The sequence below is a fragment of the Gastrolobium bilobum genome, unplaced genomic scaffold (genome assembly GCF_033153095.1).
Source record: "Gastrolobium bilobum isolate Gb01-03AN ecotype WA unplaced genomic scaffold, APGP_CSIRO_Gbil_v1 utg140707, whole genome shotgun sequence".
Taxonomy (NCBI): Eukaryota; Viridiplantae; Streptophyta; class Magnoliopsida; order Fabales; family Fabaceae; genus Gastrolobium; species Gastrolobium bilobum.
Genome location: NW_026899357.1, coordinates 2,408 through 20,306, shown reverse-complemented (window position 1 = coordinate 20,306; position 17,899 = coordinate 2,408). Strand labels below are relative to the sequence as shown.

The following is a 17,899-nucleotide window of genomic DNA, read 5'->3' as shown; positions in this document are numbered from 1 at the left end:
CTCAATCTATTTCACTCCTATTTTATTAGTTAAACAGATTTTTTGAATAATTTTGTTCTATATTATGTTGTTTGGATATACATTAAATTTATGAATATTTAGGGAATTACTAGTATTGTTGATTGTATATTCTGTTTGGATAAATTTTTGTTGTCTTATTTTTTTCTAACAGGCTCAATCAGGCTTTTATTTTTTGTAAATAAGGCAGGCCACAGACCGATAATTATATGCGTAACAGGTAACAGGCTTGGTAAGGCCGACACATTTAAACACAGGCTTAGCTTTTTAAGACCAAAGTTCGGCTCGGCTCGGCCCGTTAACACCCCTACCAGTAATACTCTACTCAAAAGTATATTACCGGTCAGACATAGCGTAATTTGTAAGAATTTGTAAACAAAAAAGTTTCTAAATATATAACCTTTCCCATTATATTTGACTTAATTATGATTTCAAATCGAACCATAAACTTTATCCTTTCAGTCAGCTTTAATAATGTCGTTTACATGCTTGCTAATATCTGCAATGCTTATCATCACTTATCGTAAAATCACTAATCCCCTGATTTGTTTTATTATCACATAAATCCCCTATGGTTATATTCCATCTAAGTCTATCCAAATGTTAATCTATAAATGAGAATATGTTAAAAACACTCTTCGGTCATAAAGTATAACCAAACCATTTTTCATCATTTTCAACAATTTCAAGCTTCAAGGTCACATAAATGGAAAGTTTGGTGTTTGGAAGTAAGATATTGTTGAGGATTATACGAGTGTAAATAGGTTACGCTAAATATTTTAAACCTGATATGGATTATTTATTAGGCCTTGCTAAGTCTATCAAAAAATAGAAAAAAAATATTTAAAATATTATTTTATAATATGCAAATATTTAAATAATTTCATATTTTATTTAAAACGATTAATACGATAAAAATCAGACTATAGGTTTATGGGTCAAGTCTTTTAAAAGTAGACCTATGACATTTTTTAAGTATTATTATTATTATTATTATTACTTTGTTATTAAGTTCGGGACTCGGGTGTTCTATTTTATTAAACATATTAAGTCAACTTAATATGATAAATTCCATTTGAAAGTCCATTTGGCCTATTTACAACCCTATCAAGTAACGAAGGAGAATCTCACGCTTTGTTTACTATTTCCGGGAGCAAAACAATTTATATAATTCTAAGCAGCATTTAGGTTAATTGAATATGATTTCTAAGCAACATAGCTGAGTAATAAAAAAACATTAGGAAAGAAGTGGTTTTAAAGTTAACCACATAAAAGACATTGGAACATGACCCCAAATAAAAATAAGTTGCAAATTTGTGAGTATGATTTCAAATTATTTAGTTATATTTTTAAAAAATTGAAAATAGTTTTTACGATATATAAAATGAAAAAAGTATTTGTCCTTTTAAATAACACAACTTGTGTCATTTTACTCTCTCAAAAAGATGAAATTCATACCTTTATTTTTTTGGTCCACTCTCTCTTCCCCTTTATCTATCTCTTTCTCTCACTTAAAATGATACAAATTTACATCATTTAAAATTACACACACTTTTCTCATATAAAATTTATATTTTGATATAATTATGATGTTAGACTGAACCGTAAACTTTATGCGTTCAGTGGGCTTTAACAAAGTCGATTACATGCATGCTAATATCTCCAAATACAACCTTATGCTACATTTCAATTGGGCAGACGTGAAGGGAACTCTTGGAGCTTCTTGCATGGAATGTTTTCTAACAATATAATAAATAATAATTGCTTGCAGCTGGTTAGCCCCTTTGGAGGCAGCTACGAAGAATACAAAGATCTACTCTCTAGCAATATCAGGACTAGTATACACTAATACTTCGTCATTCCTCCCAACCATCATTTATCTTCCCGTAAACTACACTGTTCTACATCTCAATGCACAAGGTTAGAAGGAATTGAAAAATGCTTGGTTGACATTAGAAATTCAGATTGGAATGTATCTCAACTACAAAGAATTGAACCCACGTGTCTTTAAGATAATTCGGCAACAGAACCATTCCCATTTCTGTATTCTTTCTCTAACTCTGATTGCTCACTCTCAAAGAATGCTGAGTGGAGAGCCCTGACACACTGTTCTGCTTCATTATCATTTACAACCAATGAGATGTTCACCTGCCGAAAACAAAACAGAAACAGACACAACACATGAAAATGAAACCATTTTTGGAGTCCTAACTTTATGTTAAATATATCCAACGCCTGAATATGGCAAACACCAGGTTTAGAAAGAAAAAATAAGTTTGAAATGCAGGATTGTGGACTAGGAAGTTTTATGCTATTAATCATACAAAATATGCTTTGATTATCACTCCCATCAAGAAAAATATGTTTGTGTAATGAACATGCTTCTCATGGATATATCATATTCCGAGATGCCTGATAGGTTTTGAATCACTTAACACATGCCAGGTGTACAATGAGAATACATGCAAGCCTTAGCTTCTTGTGTCTGGGGTTGAAAGAGCCTATAATTCCTTATAGCAAATATACTGAAGAATAATATCAAGTTGATTAAGGGGATACCTTAGATGCACCCTGAGAGATCATTTGAACAGTGACACCAAGGGTTCGAAGAACTCGAAATGCCTGTGATAGAATGTCAATCAGTGATTTTCTAATGTCACTAACAGAGAGAGCTAGACATAGACTAATCTTGCATGTTGACATGAATTAACTTGTGCCTGTAAAACACATACAAGTTGTGGATTGCACTTCAAAATCAACAGTGCCCCAAGCCCCCCAAGGAGAACAAAATGAAACTGAGCATGATAAAACTTAAGAAACTATATTTAAATAAAGAGAGCATAATACAGAACCTTCTCCAATATCAGGGATGACCTCTGAACATTTCCAATGAGAGAGATGATGGATCTATTCTGCAGGAGATTCACCACAGCAATTTTCTCTAGTTCTTCAACAACATGGTCAAGTTCCTGCATAAAGATAAAGAATGACAGCCCATTAGATTTATGCAATGGCTGGGGATCGAAACTCGGCACATTATGCTAAGAAAACCATTGAGCAAGCATTTGTTTATTTAAGTATAAGAATATGTGATATCGAGCAGAAAGACATCATATTATAAGGCCATCAGGGACACTAGAAAAAAAGAAATTAAAATACTACAAAAATATTATAAATCATTAAAACTAATCAAAAGAATACAAATTTCTTGCATTTGCCTGCTGAATTAGTTCTCTGCTCCATAGCTTTGATGGATCCAATGTCAAGGAAACACTGACTTCACTTGTAGCTACAACATCAACTGATATGCCTAAATCTTCGAAGATTGAAAACACCTGCATACATGTGGAAGTAAGAAGAGTGGAAGGGATTCAACCACTAGCAGGACAGATCTGACAGGCATTAGCTCTCACCTTAGCAAGGAAACCATACTGACCAAGCATGCGGGTGCTCACTATATCCAACATGGTCACATTACGCTTTAAAACAATGCTTGTTAATACTGCCTGCAGGTGAAGAAAGGTTAACTTAACACTTAAGTCTTTCTAATGATAATGTGATTTAATATTTGTGCCAACTCTTTATATTCTACAAACCTTGCTCATATCTCTTGCCTTGGTTATCAGAGTACCTGGAGCTTTAGGGTTGTAGGAATTTTTAACCCTAACAGGAATATCACTTTCTCTAGCAGGTCTCATAGACTGTGGATGCAGAACCTGTTAATAGAAAAAAAAAAAATAATAAATAAATGATGTAGTTTAGACTCACCTTTAAAAAGATTATTTTGATATCCCAAGGCACAAGTCTATCCATTGAGTGCCCAACAATCATGCTCCTCACAACAGCACTAAAGGTTTTAAGCTTTAACATACCTTGCAGTGGGCTCAGTAACAATTAGGTAATAACACAGAAACATTGATATATAAGCTCATTTACAGAACAAATCTGAGATTACTTGGAGAGCCTAGTTACTGGCCCAATTTTTTTTTTGGCTTTTTGTTAACCATTTCATACCAAACAAGTGGTACAGCTGGCATTTAACAGCATCCAGCTAGGAATGGAGATCTTAATTTAACAATTCTTTGGGGATAGGGCATCAAGTGACATGCAGTTCTAAATCTAAATCAGCCTACACTAAAGTAGGTAGAATGACATGATTAGCAATGATGTCAACGTCACTCATGCATACACTCTGAAACTCATCCCTATTGTGTATATCCCATTGCCCAATTCAAAGAAAAAGTTCATATATGATTCTTCTATTATTTTTGGGTAGGACAGCTGGGAAGGCGAAGTTCTTTCCATTAGTGCATAATGCACCATTTTAAATTTTCACACTTTATATGGCACAATGCCTTCCACTATTTCAATGATCGAGAAACATCAAATCTTTTCATATCCATGATCCTTCCTCATGACTCTGTACATTAAGACAATAATTAGAATTTATGATTATGCATACCTTAAAATTTAGTAATTAATAAGTTCCTTGTCAATTAATCTTATATTCCCACTGCCAATATGCTCTGGAATTTGAATTTTGCAAACCCCCCCCCCCCCCCCCCCCCCCCCCCCCCCCCCCCCCTCACCTCCCTTCTCTCCCCACCCTCTTCTTCTCTTTTCCTTTTCTCAACGGTGCAACCTTATTGTTTGTTCTCTGGTACCCAGTAAGATAATTTCATATTTGTTATGGTACGTAAGTTGTATTATTCTAATGTTAGCCAACTTGTCCCGTTAAAAACATAATAAGCTCGTTAGCACAAGGTTCAGATGTGTGTGATTTTGCAGTATTATAAGTTCAGGAACACATGCAAAACAAGTTTTACAAGCCTGATCAACATCAGCAAAACTTTTATCACAAACTAGTTTGGGTTGGTGGTTAATGAACCCAAATGAAAAGCAAGGAAAAATTGAGGGGAAAAATAAATAAATAATGAAATTTAAAAAAATTGAAAACTGAAACTTAAAAAAGAAAAATACAATAAAAAGAAAAAAAATAAAGTGAAATAAAGATAAAAAAGAAAAAAAAAATAAGTTGTACAAATAAAAATAGATAAATAAAAGCAAATAATGAAATAGAGAGGAAATAAATTAAATACCTATATAAAGATATAGAGGAATATATAGGGCAAAAGAACTAAACTGGGACTGACAAGAACATAGGAAGAAAAACGAGTCTATCCCAAGTGTGTTTTGGCCGACCTATTCCTCTTTCTACATCAAGCTCTTGGTACCAAACTTTTGTTCTCACAAGATCGTCTAGGAATCTTTTGCATTATATCCCCAAACCATTTCAATGTGTGTTCTCTCATCTCAATCTAACAAACTTTTACAAGCCTGATGGTCCAGAATTTTCTAGAGCAGTTTTGTGACACTCGTTCAAATTATTCAAATGACATTTTGCAGATTTCCAGTCTCAGTTGTTTCTCCAATATGCATGAAGGTGCAAGTCTTTTTATGTGCTAGTGTAGCTTCAAAATAGTAGCACTCTAAATTATTTATTTATTTATTTATTTTTTAGTAAATGTAGCCTGCTAATTTTTATGTTATTGGCAACTACTTTATTTCTAGAATAACTTGATCTTGGAGAACATTCGGTCTACTTTAACTTTGGAGTATTTTCTTCTAATATATTTAAGGATTTTGTAAAGAATCAAGATTCCAAGAATTTGTTGCTGTAATTTGAGGTTCTCTAAGTGTCAAGCAGAATGGACTTATCTTCAAGGTTATTTTTTCTTTTTCTTTTTTTATTGTAGTCTTTGGGAGATAAGATAGAATTTATAGCTTCTCTGTTATGTCATAATAATGGTTAACCCATTTCTGATCAGTAGAGAGATTTGATAGATTTGTTGCATTTCTTTAGCCTCTAAGGCTTCCTTTCTAAGTTTCCCTATTTTGGAGGACGCCTTACTGAACCCCATATTTGTGCACTTTTACTTTTTATCTTTCCTCTATAATAAATTTTTCCTTCTGTCAAAAAATAAAAATCAATAAAACCATAGAGCTTTTATGAAGTAACTATAAAGAAGCATGATTCAAAACAAAAGCAGAATGCAAGCTACATTTAGATTCTACAATTTTTTTTAAAAACCAAACAGAGATAGTTTATGGCATATTGTCAACAGAATTACAGAACAAGTGAATGTAATGATACCTGAGCACCAAAGTAAGCAAGTTCAGCAGCCTCGTCAAATGTCAAGAATGGGACAGGTTCTGCTTGTGGGTATATATTTGGATCACAGGTTAGGACACCATCAACATCCTTCCATACCTGTTTTAAGTGACTGAAATTAGTTGTTTTCTTTTTTGTCTCCATTTTGACATGCACAACGGTATACAAACCTGAATCTCAGGCAATCCTAGTGCTTTCCCAATTGCTGTAGCTGTCAAATCACTGCCTCCTCTACCTAGTGTTGTTACTGCACATGATTTCCGAGCCTTCAAGAAGAGAATTCTCAGTTTAGTAACATAAAATTCTGGAGAAGAAAAGGAAAGGAAATAAAAAAGCATTGGAAAAGCAAGACGTCACAAATACCTTTCCAAGGAAGCCTGTAACAATTGGAATTGCAGGATCAGAAACCCAATCACTATGCAATCTCTTAGCAACAGCCGGATAAGTTGCTTCCAAAATGTCCGCATTGGTGAAGTCATCAGTTGTTATAAAACCCATCTCAAATGCATCGTACTGCCACACCAATAAATTAGCAAAAAATCACTATTATCAGGGACTACAAATCAAAATCAAAAGACTTCATTCAGAGTTGGACTATCATCATTAGCAATAAAAAAGCTAACAACCTCTTAGTTATGAAATGTATTAAATAGGCAAATAAGAATACATACTTGGCGAGCCTTGACACCCATTGTATTAAGATATGCAGCAAAGATCCTAGTGGACATGCATTCTCCAAAGGAAACTAAATAGTCTTGAGTCCGTTTAGTCAACTCTTTCATCATGGCTATCCCTTTCAGAAGTTGCTCTAGTTCTTCTAGATGCTCTGGAAATGTATCCATATACAACACCAAGTAACCCATTAAAATGAGTACAAGCATGAAAATTACAGAACAACCATACCGAGAAGGAAAAAAATCCATATGATAGAATTAGTTCAATCCATGAGTTGATAAAATAAAATGAAAAACTTGAAGCAAAATAAAGCTCATGGTTAAGGTTAAAATTATTACCCAAAACTATGACAGAGTTCTAATTTTTTCTTGGCTTGAGCTTGAGAGATATGAAGTGACAGATGAATTCTTAGCTACCTCGTAATATTTTTCTTATATCCGTTAAAAAATTAATTGGCTCCCTAATCTTCCATGACTTATAAAACTCAGCAGATCGTAATCCATATAAGTCAATAATTGATTCATATGATTGTAATCCATATAAGTTACTAGTTGATTCATTCTCTCCTATACAGGTAAATGTAAGCAATCCCATTCCAGTGATCTGTTCTATCATCCAACGAGATTAATTTTTCCTGAATGGTTTGAGAAGCCACTTTTTCATCTTGAAAATGTATGACATAACAAGCTTAAACTATGAAATGCCAATTTTTCCCGTGACAACAATCCAATTATGGTCTACAATTTCTAATCACTCATGCAAGGGCCAATTCTGTCAGACACTAATGCATATACAATGTAGCTCCTGCTTCTGGTTACATAAGGAATTGTTAATCCTAAGACATGTATGTGCCTTTATAATGGCTTGGCATGTTCAATGCAAAAGCAATCATATCAGACCAGAGAAACTCTTCAATTCACAAACTTCTTCAGGATATGTTGATATAGAATAGACTTGAATGTTGATATCATAATTCTCAATATAAGATAAAATTACTAAATTACAGAGACAAACAACAGTAACAAATATGCAAGCATGTATTGTGAATAAAGCCAAGCACAGATGCTACACACAAACGAATGGACAAAACTTGCTAGTTGCTATGTGAAATGATATGACAAGAACTTTTTAATCCAAAATCAAATAAATAAATATTCAAATCATGCAATTTAACCATCAAAAGATCTACTGCGGACAAAGGTAACTCACTTGCAATAACAGATCCATCCACTCCAAGCTGATCCGCAGTCCTGAGAAGCAGGTAAGAACATCCAATCAGAATACAATAATTTAAAAAGATAATAATAATGATTTTTCTTTCCTTAAAATTTTTTTGTTGCACTTGGAAAAGAGCAAAAAGAAAATTCATTTCTCTTGCCTGAGATGCAGGTCTTTTATAAAGCCAAGCTCATCAATGCTAGAGACATTAGTAACACCACAACTAACAGCTTTTTCTCCAGCCTAACAAAAACAAAAAAGCAACCCCATTTCTTTAAGAATCATTCTTCATTAGCAGAAAACAAAAAGGGCAACCTAGCTCTCTTTATGAAGAGAGAGTGAGACCCATTGTGTGGATATTTTAGGAATAAATACTATCATGTGTTATTTAACATAACAACCGTCCGGTGAGAGAGGATCATAATCATTCATGATCAAATCAACGGTGATAACAGATGAGAAGAGAAAAAATATCGGAATAAGGAATGACAAGATCATCACCATTGATTTGACCATTAATAATTCGAATCCTCTCGCATCATATAATCATGTTAAATTACATATAAGAGAATCCACTCCCTGTGTATAATAAAGGATGCTGATTACATGATTCGAACATGTAACTTTCGAATCACATAACAACAAACACCAAACATTATGCCACAGGCTATTCAAATGTTCGAATTCGATCATGTGACCTTTGAATCACTTAACAACAACACCAACCGTTATACCAAAGCTGGATTAAACAAATGATATAAAATTGACATGAAACAAAAATGAAAAAATAAAATACCAGCAAAAGCTTATTAGTTGTCTTTCCCATAGCAGAGAGAACAACAATAGGCCTCTCTTCTGGAAAGCTTAGCACAAGGTTCGCAACCTCTTTCATCCTCTCTGCAGAAGACACAGAGGATCCACCAAATTTCATAACACAAGTGAAACTGGTTTCACTTTCACTAAACTTCTCATTGTTATCATCCTCAGTCACGTGCTTCTCAAGCACATCGCTTCTTGCCGTTGTTGCCTTGCACGTGACACTACTGAATGCCACCTTATTACTCCAAATTCCTCTTTCAGAACATAGCCTTGGAAAAGGAGCATCAAATGCTGAAAATGAAAACCCTATTCTTCGTTGTGACGACAACAACATAGGTTGTTGGTTATGCAAATGCAAGCTTCTCATTAATGTCACAGCGAGGTTTCCTTTAACCACATGAAGCTGCAACGCGCTTGCCATGCTTATTATTTTTGAAGTTATTTCGACAAATAACACAAACTTTTCTCAAGGATCTGAGAAACTGTTATTTCACAAATGCTTTCTCAACTTTTCCGAAGCTCGATCTGCAAATATGCAAATAAATTGATGATTAATCAAAATGTTTATTCATGTGGCTTCATTTTTGTGGAACATAAGAATGGGGAAAATTCAGGAAAAAAAAGGAAAAATTGAAAAACCTTGAAAGAAAGAGCTTCAGTAGGTGGAAATGCGAGAACTCTCAATGAAGGGAATTTAAGAGGACAATAATGAATGAGGGAGAATGTGGAAAATGAAGATGAACGGCGGCACTCTCCTGTTCTGTCTTATATTTCTCGCACCACGTATGAGATGTCAAAAGGGAATTTTATATTTGACACTTCTTTTTCTTTTTTCTTTTTTTTGGTAAACTTACACTTCTTTTTATTGTAAAATGTAGGATATTCTTATTACTAATATTTTCTACTATCAATCGACTACCACTTTAATTATCATCGGATTCAAAAGTTATTTTTCTTTTCTTTCTCTTCATTCAACTTTTCCTCTAATTCAATGGTGATTAGAGTGGTAGTGGAGTGGTAGTAAAAAAAATTGGTAGTAAGAATATCCTAACTCTTATTTTAATAAAAGTTTGTGTGTGTATATAGGGAAAAGATATTGTAACAATCAAGTTGTGTTACTACCATATTACTACCAATCAATCTCACCGTTAGATCAATTATGTTGATCCAACAGTTATATTTATTTTCATCTTTGTATGGTCATGATTTTCCAAATTTAATACTTTATATTTATTTCCACCTTTGCATGGTTATGATTTCTCATATTTAATGCTTTCACTTTAAATATAGGGAATCATTAACCATACAGAGGTGAAAATAAATATAAAGTATTAAATTTGGAAAAACATAACCATACAAAGATGAAAATAAATATAACATTTGGATCAACATAATCGATCTAACGGTGAGATTGATTGGTAGTAACACAACTTGGTTGTTACAATATCCTTCCTCATATATATATATATATATATATATATATATATATATATATATATATATATATATATATATATATATATATCTAATCGATCCATGGCTTTGTGATTAGTCCAATTTGGGACAAGTTTCGGCTATGAAGCATCGACACTTCAAGATTTCTGACGTGTCGTGTCCGACACTTTCCGACACTCCAATACTCATTGCAAAGACTCAAAAAAAAAGTTCAAATGTTACATTGCGTTGCATTTTGAGTTCCAACTATTAGATTCGTTGGATTATTATATTGAGTTTAATATAAATATTTGGTATATATTATGTTTCTTTGCAAAATTGATGGGTATTATATGTTTAGTTTTATTTTTTTTAAATTATTGAATATTAAATATAATATACATTACATAAATTAAAAATATTATATAATATCAAAACGTGTCCTAACGTGTCAAAATTTAATATTTTTTAGAATTAACGTGTTGGAGTGTCATGTCGTGTCATATCTCATATCATGTATCGGTGTCGATGCAATATAGGGTTTCGAAATTAAGACTTTAAATTTCTTTCAAAATAATATTGGAAGAATTAAACACATGCTCTCGCTCCACTTGTTCAATTCTTAAAAAAAAAAAAAATTAAAAATAGAGTAAATATCATTTTTAGTCCTTAGCAAATTTCACAATGCCCGCTTTAGTCCCTAGCAAATAAAAAGGCTATTCGTGGTCCTAAGAAATTCAAAATGGACACATTTAGTTGAAATCGTGGTCCCTCACAAATTCAAAAAAGACTCACATTAGTCCCTCAAAAAGACTAAACTGGATCCATTTTGAATTTCTTAGGGACTATGAATAGTCTTTTTATTTGCTAGAGACTAAAGTGGGTGACGTGAAATTTGTTGAGGACCGAAAAAGGTATTTACTCTTAAAAATATAAAATGCAACTATATTTTGTCGAACAAATTAAAAGAAAAATAAAAGATTACTCCAACGAGCTAGTAGTTAAATATCAGAATTTAATTTGCCAAAAAATAGTGAATTTGATTCCTAAAATTGTAATTTAAAAAAATAATAATAATTAAGAAACAAAAACGTGAAACTGAATTAATTAAGTTCATTTTAAAGAGCGGTTGATATTAAAAAATAACTAGATCAGTTTTGTTGACTTGCCAACCCTCATTAGCTATTTTTACTTTTCGTTTCGTGGTTTTGCTCCCAAGGATTTTGCGTTTATGGTTGGAGCTTGGAACCAACGGCAGAGATTGAATGTTATTGTTGTCGGAGTGGGTCCCGGTGGATCTGCTAAATTTATTCCTTTACGGAATTGGTGGCTGTGAATCATTGCACCCCCAGTGCACTCTGGTTAGAAACGATGCTGATATATATATATATATAGAGGTAGGATCCTTTGACACCAGTGTCAAATTTCAAATTTTGCACTTCATCTGAGAGTCGTTAGATAACAAAAAGATCAACGACTCTGATTTGTAAGCATGTGACACCATTGATCTTTTATGATCTAACGGCTCTGAGATGAGGTGTCAAATTTCAAATTTGACACTGGTGTCAAAGGATTCTACCTCATATATATATATATATATATATATATATATATGGGGAAAACATTTCTACAGCTTAGTAAAACTACGTCGTTTTGGTCTTTTAAAAAAAATTGTTTTCTAATATTAATCGTGATCCTGATTAACGCTCAGCGTGTTTGCTCTGTGTGGCGCAACATCTCGAAGGATCCTCTCCTTTGGTTTTAGGTCTTTGTTCGCTAAAATTGATTCCAATTTGTCGTCGTGCAGCAGAGAGCTTCTTCTCCTTTGCTACCTGTCTTCTTTCCATCTTGAGAGCTTTCTTCTACTTCGTCGGTGGTTGCTCTTCCCCCAAATCGTTTTCCCTCATAGTTCTTCTCCTTCGCGTTCGTGGTTGTTCTCCTTCATCGCCGGTAGCCCTATATCATTTGCTGCCACATCGCCAGATGTAAAGTTAAAGTTGTTTTCTAATGAACGTGGAAATGTTCCTGCTGCAGCAAAAATTTGGTGGGAATATAATCGACATTGTCTCAGGGGATATGCAAACTCCCGAGGATAAATACAAAGCTTTGAATGCTGTCAAGAGCACCATACTGGAAATCTCTCTTATTGTTGTTATTGGGTATGATCTTGCTTGATTATTCTCCAATTGATGATACAGTTTAATTGGGATGTAGTCATGATTTCTGATCTGTCACAAATTTTCTGGGATCCCAAGTGGTTCACTGAGTTTTCTTAATTTTACAGTTCAGTTTGCACAGCACTTCGAGCTTGGCTTTTTTCTTCTGCTAGTGAAAGGGTTGTTACACGGCTGAGTAAGAACTTGTTCAGTCACCTTGTAAATCAGGTAAAACAATATTATCATAATGACTCTTGGATTGTTTTTCTTTGTTTGTGTTACTTTTTGTCACTTGAAGAAGAGTAGAAATTTTCAACTGCTCACAACATTACTTCTTTGATGATCTAATCAACGCAAGGCTAGTTTAAGAGGAGACTCAAGCTTTGTTGTGCATTTGTTGCAGTGTGTTTTCAAGGGGGAGGCCAAGATCGAAAAGAACTGGTTGTGAGCATTTTTGCGACTTCCAAAATCAAAGTGCAAGAGAATCTCACAGCTTTTGCTTTTTTAGTGTATTGGTCAATCCTTGCACTTGCAAGCTTTACAGCAATGCAATTTCTCGTCAATCTTTGCTCCTTATATATATCTATCATTATCAAAAGAACGACCGTTTTACTTATCAGGACATTTTATTTTAGGACAGTGGTAACAGCATGTCAATTGGCACATTCTTTTACTTATTTATTTATGATGTAACTATAATGTGATGTACAGTGGCAACAACATGTCAGTTGGCACTTTCTTTTAATTATTTCTTTATGATGTAACTATAATGTGATGTTAAATGTATTTTTTCTTTCATATTCACCTCCCCAACTCCCCCCCCCCCCAACACACACACACCACAGAAAAAAAAAGTAAGATAAACTTGTAAGGTTGAAAATAATATAAGCAAAACTGAATTGAAGGTATAAAAAAAAAAAAAAAACTGAATTGAAGGTATCAAATGTTAATTAGCCATTGAAGTTGATAGTTGTGGAGCTTGCTCCAATGGAGTAAACCCACTTCTTTGAACCCCTTTAAACCTGTTGGAAAAAAATCCATAATGTTTTTTCTTCTTATTTTGCAGTTGTATATCTCATCACAATAAATAGGAAAAAAAACCCGGTTAGTTTCTAAAATTGCTTTGAAGAAAGTATTTCAATCATTTGAATCTCAGTCATGATCCTGCTATATCTACAACGTCTCTAAAACACACATAAACATCTTACGTGTTTATGACTACAATTATCTCAAATAAACCAAAATTACATAAAAATTACAAATAAAAGCACAAGTGGTTCATCGCCATCATCCTCTGAATTCTCAATTAGTACTGGTCCTTTAATACTACTATTATTATTACCAAGACAGATATTCCTGATGAGTCTTCCCCAATTTCTCTGCAACCACTTTAATAACTGGATTTTGAAGGATGTCACTCTTGAGCATTCTGGTGAATACCCCTGAAGAGAAATTCATCATATAGATAATTACAAATATTAGAAGAATCAAAAATGGTTTTTCAGTTGCTGTCATTTGAATTTGAATATATACCAAGATCATTTTCAATAGGCCCAAGACAATTTTAGCCAAAAAATTTATAACTTTTCGTGGCAATGTTCATTATTTAACTAAGGGACCTCTGAAACCAATTTAAAATATATTGAGTGTCTCCTCAATAAATCAATTATACCACAATCTATTTAACATGAGGCTAGGAAACTAGACAAAAAAAATAAATGGTTCAGTAATGTTCTCAGGTTATATCAAGTTACCTTTGTGTAAACCATGTGTATAGGAAGGTCCTGTAAAAATCAGCAAAGCAGTTAAACCAAGAACAAAGGACAACCTTGATGATCATCTGGAGATAATGAAAACAAGAAAGTTAGAAATTTAATGTTGAATCAAACTTGAGATTGTAATTGTAATTAGCAGACAATAATAATAGTGGAGTACAGGGTCAGAGAGAGACAAGAACATTGTGTTCACAAATTCCGGAGAAAGCAGCTCGAGAGATTCTTGGTACTAATAATGGAAGTATTAAAGGATCAGTACAAGTTGACAATCCCACAGCTAGTATTCCTTTTGCTTCTCTCTTGCACCATCCATCTACAAGTGAAGCATAATAAAATTTTCATCAAGTTTTTAAAGAGGAAAACAAATATATCAACTTCACACATACCTTTAGCTTCTGACAACCAGTCTTATAATGACCTTTCCCTTGACAATAACTGCAAGTCCTTTGTTGTTTTGTAGACATTTCCACGCTAGATTTTATACGTGAAGCAACCCTTGGACGCCCCTTAGTTTTGACTAGTTGAGTAGGATCACGCACATCATTAATGTGTGAAACTTGTGAAACATTATCGGGAACTAGTGAAGGAAAAATTGTAGGAACCATTTCATCTTCAGTTGTCTTTTTCTTTCTTTCCAATTGTAGTTGTAGAAATTCAGAAACCATAGCATCAAGCCTTCTAACCTCAGAAATAGAATCTCTTGCTTCAGAAATAGCCATGGTGAATTTAGATTGAACCAACCACAAAGACAATGCACTAACTTCATTAGTAGTTGTTTCAATATGAATGCCTGCAAAGTTTTCAACTCTATAACTGGTATCCATTGTCCACCTAGACAAAATATATTTTTCTGGAAAGGTCATCATTTGTTTCTTCTTCATGATGTATAGAATATGTCTACACAAAATCCCCATAGTTTCAAATTTTGCACAAGAACAACGATCTGTGAAGGTTTCTTTCAAATGGTAGTCCACAATTGCCCACCACTTTTTATCAACTTCACGAGATCCCACCCGGTACTTGGTATAATTATTGTCCGTTGAAATCTTTTCGTGAAAATAATCACCAATGGCAGCCTTCCACCCCTTTTTGAAGATCTCAAACATTTTTCTTGTGTAGCGCTTTCCGGCTATTGCTTCGATAGGATGAGCAGTCTCCAAAATTGCTTTTGTATTTATAGTTTTGAAATCTTCATCTTCTTCTGCATCCCTCCTAGACTTGATTGCTTTGTCATATTGGATGACAAAGTCATTTAACATTGTGTTAGAGTTGACATATCCATCAAAAAATGAATTGATGCTCTCACTTCGACCACTTGTGGTCATTCCGGCAAAAAATGTATCTTTCAAGTATGCCTTTGCCCAATGATGACGTGAAGTATACATGTTAGCCAACCAACTACCTGCTCTAATATCATATTTATTCTTTAATGCTTCCCACTTTCCTTCAAACTCATCGATCTTTTGACTTTTATACCACTCACGGAAGTCAGCATCAAAATTATCTTTAAATTGTGCGCGGAGTGATTGACTGTGCTCCATAACATGTTTTTTCAGGTGCCATGCGCAAAAACGATGTCGAGCTCCTGGAAATATTTTAGCAATTGATTTTCCCATAGCTTTGTCTTGATCAGTTATAATAGCAACCGGAGACCTATCAAACATACATGTTCGAAATTGTTCAAACAACCAAGTAAAAGTTGCTTCTGTTTCATCTTCTACCAAAGCAGCAGCAAATAAAATTGATTGCCCGTGGTGATTAACACCCACGAAATGGGCAAAAGGAAACTTGAACTTGTTTGTTTTGTATGTCACATCAAACACAAGGACTTCACCAAATTGAGCATATGCAGCTCTTGACCTACAATCCGCCCAGAAGACACTTCTTATTGTACCATCTTCTGCTAGATGCATATCAAAATAAAAATCTCTATCAATAACAGACTTCCTTTGAAAGTGTTTGACAATGCCCTGGCATTCTCGGCCTACATTACTATGTCTCTGGCTTGATATAATAGTGCTAATTTGAATTGGAGTAATATTAAAATCTTCGTTCATAGCGTTAACCACCTTTGAGATTTTTGAAGATGTTAAACCCTCCTGATAAAGCTTAGAAACCAACGACTTAGTAATGCCTGAGTGTCGTAAACCACTATGAGAAAAAAACTTCTTCACCTTTGTAGGAGTGTTAATCAACGGATGGTTGTGTGTATCATTGAATTTTTCCACAACCTATGATCCATCAACCAACTTTATTTGTAACATCGCTGAACAATCAGTCCTTGTTTCCCTTCTCCTTTTGACATTGTCAACATCAACTCTTTTATCATGAAGTCGTTTCACACCTTGCTTTGCACATACATAATTCCACCTAAATGGCTGTTGTGTTTTTGTACTCCTATTACACCAGTGCTTACGTATTCCAAATCCTTTACTTTCTGCACAATCATTATAAAAGTCATAAGCTTCTTCTATTGTCTTAAAGACTCTACCCAAAATAGGGGTATCCGTGAAGCTCATATCATCAGCTCCCACAATAGTTAGTCATATACTCCAACACAGGCATACTGCATGTCATGTATAATGAATTCAAATAATAGTTAATCATTTACCTGACCATCAAAACGCGCAACCAAAACAACAGATGATCCTGGAGATTGTGTTTCCACAACACTTTTGCCGAGATTTTCACACTTTTCCATGAGTTCCCTTATATAAAGTCTAGTATTGCTCCCTGCGAAAATTTCTCATGTGTATAAGTCTAGATTAAAGGATTAACTTATCTATACCAAAGTAGTTTTTTAATAGGTAAAGGAAATGATGCTTTGCATCTCAATCGGAATGAGGTGTACCTATTTTAGTGCCAACAAAAAGAAACAGGGCATGATAGGAAAGAACTTGATTGGGGCACGTTTACTACTCCCTACACTCCAAACAATATGGCATGAAAATGTGCATATTCTTATCAATTTAATTAGCATGCTACTAGAGTGCTTTTTCTAATTGGGTGCCTAGAGATTAAATTTAATTATGCAGCCTCACTAGATATAAACTAACGCTCAAATTATCAACATGTTATTCCATCAACCACTCAGCAATGTATGCAGATTAGGGTAGCTCAGCACAGTTCCATTAACCCCCAATGTTTCTACCTAATTTTTTTTTTGTTTCTTCCCTTTTTTAACTAAGAAAATAAAATATAAATCACCATGCAAACAAATCACCACATTTTTTAACCAGCACAAGATATTATTGACACAGATAACACCACCATATGGCTCCATCAACATTATTAAGGAAACCAAAGCTTCCTAAACCGATTTAAAAAAAGAAACAAAAAAAGGAGTAAATGGAATTTGGAGAAAAAGAAATGGTGAGAAAGAGGAAGAAGAAGAAATACAACAACAATTCAGAGAACTTTGAGGAGATCATCAGCACCGCTGAAGGTGAAGGCAACATTGAGGAGATCATTTAAGGAGTAAGTGCTTTTTCTAATTCAGGTTACGAAATCATGGGTCACACCCTTTTGAATTTGCTTTTGTTGTTGTACAAGCGAAAGAAGAGCCACACAGGAATCAAAACATTAGGTGGATGGCACATTCCAAATAAGCTTAATTTAATTAAAAAATAAAA

General features: G+C 33.9%; 2 protein-coding genes across 2 annotated transcripts; both read right to left on the bottom strand.

Annotated features, from left to right (window-relative positions):
* Positions 1-1,648: 1,648 nt before the first annotated feature.
* On the bottom strand, positions 1,649-9,630 carry LOC133289815 (aspartokinase 2, chloroplastic-like). The gene is made up of 14 exons (XM_061487817.1): positions 9,542-9,630; positions 8,880-9,427; positions 8,244-8,326; positions 8,075-8,115; positions 6,862-7,016; positions 6,554-6,703; positions 6,361-6,456; positions 6,173-6,289; positions 3,615-3,734; positions 3,432-3,524; positions 3,237-3,353; positions 2,871-2,987; positions 2,578-2,640; positions 1,649-2,166 (listed from the first exon to the last, which is right to left on the bottom strand). The coding sequence occupies exons 2-14, from the start codon at positions 9,321-9,323 to the stop codon at positions 2,026-2,028; spliced, it is 1,737 nt and encodes a 578-aa protein (XP_061343801.1). The 5' UTR covers positions 9,324-9,427; positions 9,542-9,630; the 3' UTR covers positions 1,649-2,025.
* Positions 9,631-13,604: 3,974 nt separating this feature from the next.
* LOC133289814 (protein FAR1-RELATED SEQUENCE 5-like) lies at positions 13,605-16,968 on the bottom strand. Its single transcript, XM_061487816.1, has 7 exons — positions 16,879-16,968; positions 16,612-16,704; positions 14,654-16,498; positions 14,428-14,496; positions 14,247-14,276; positions 13,764-13,934; positions 13,605-13,676 (listed from the first exon to the last, which is right to left on the bottom strand). The coding sequence occupies exons 1-7, from the start codon at positions 16,966-16,968 to the stop codon at positions 13,605-13,607; spliced, it is 2,370 nt and encodes a 789-aa protein (XP_061343800.1).
* Positions 16,969-17,899: the final 931 nt, after the last annotated feature.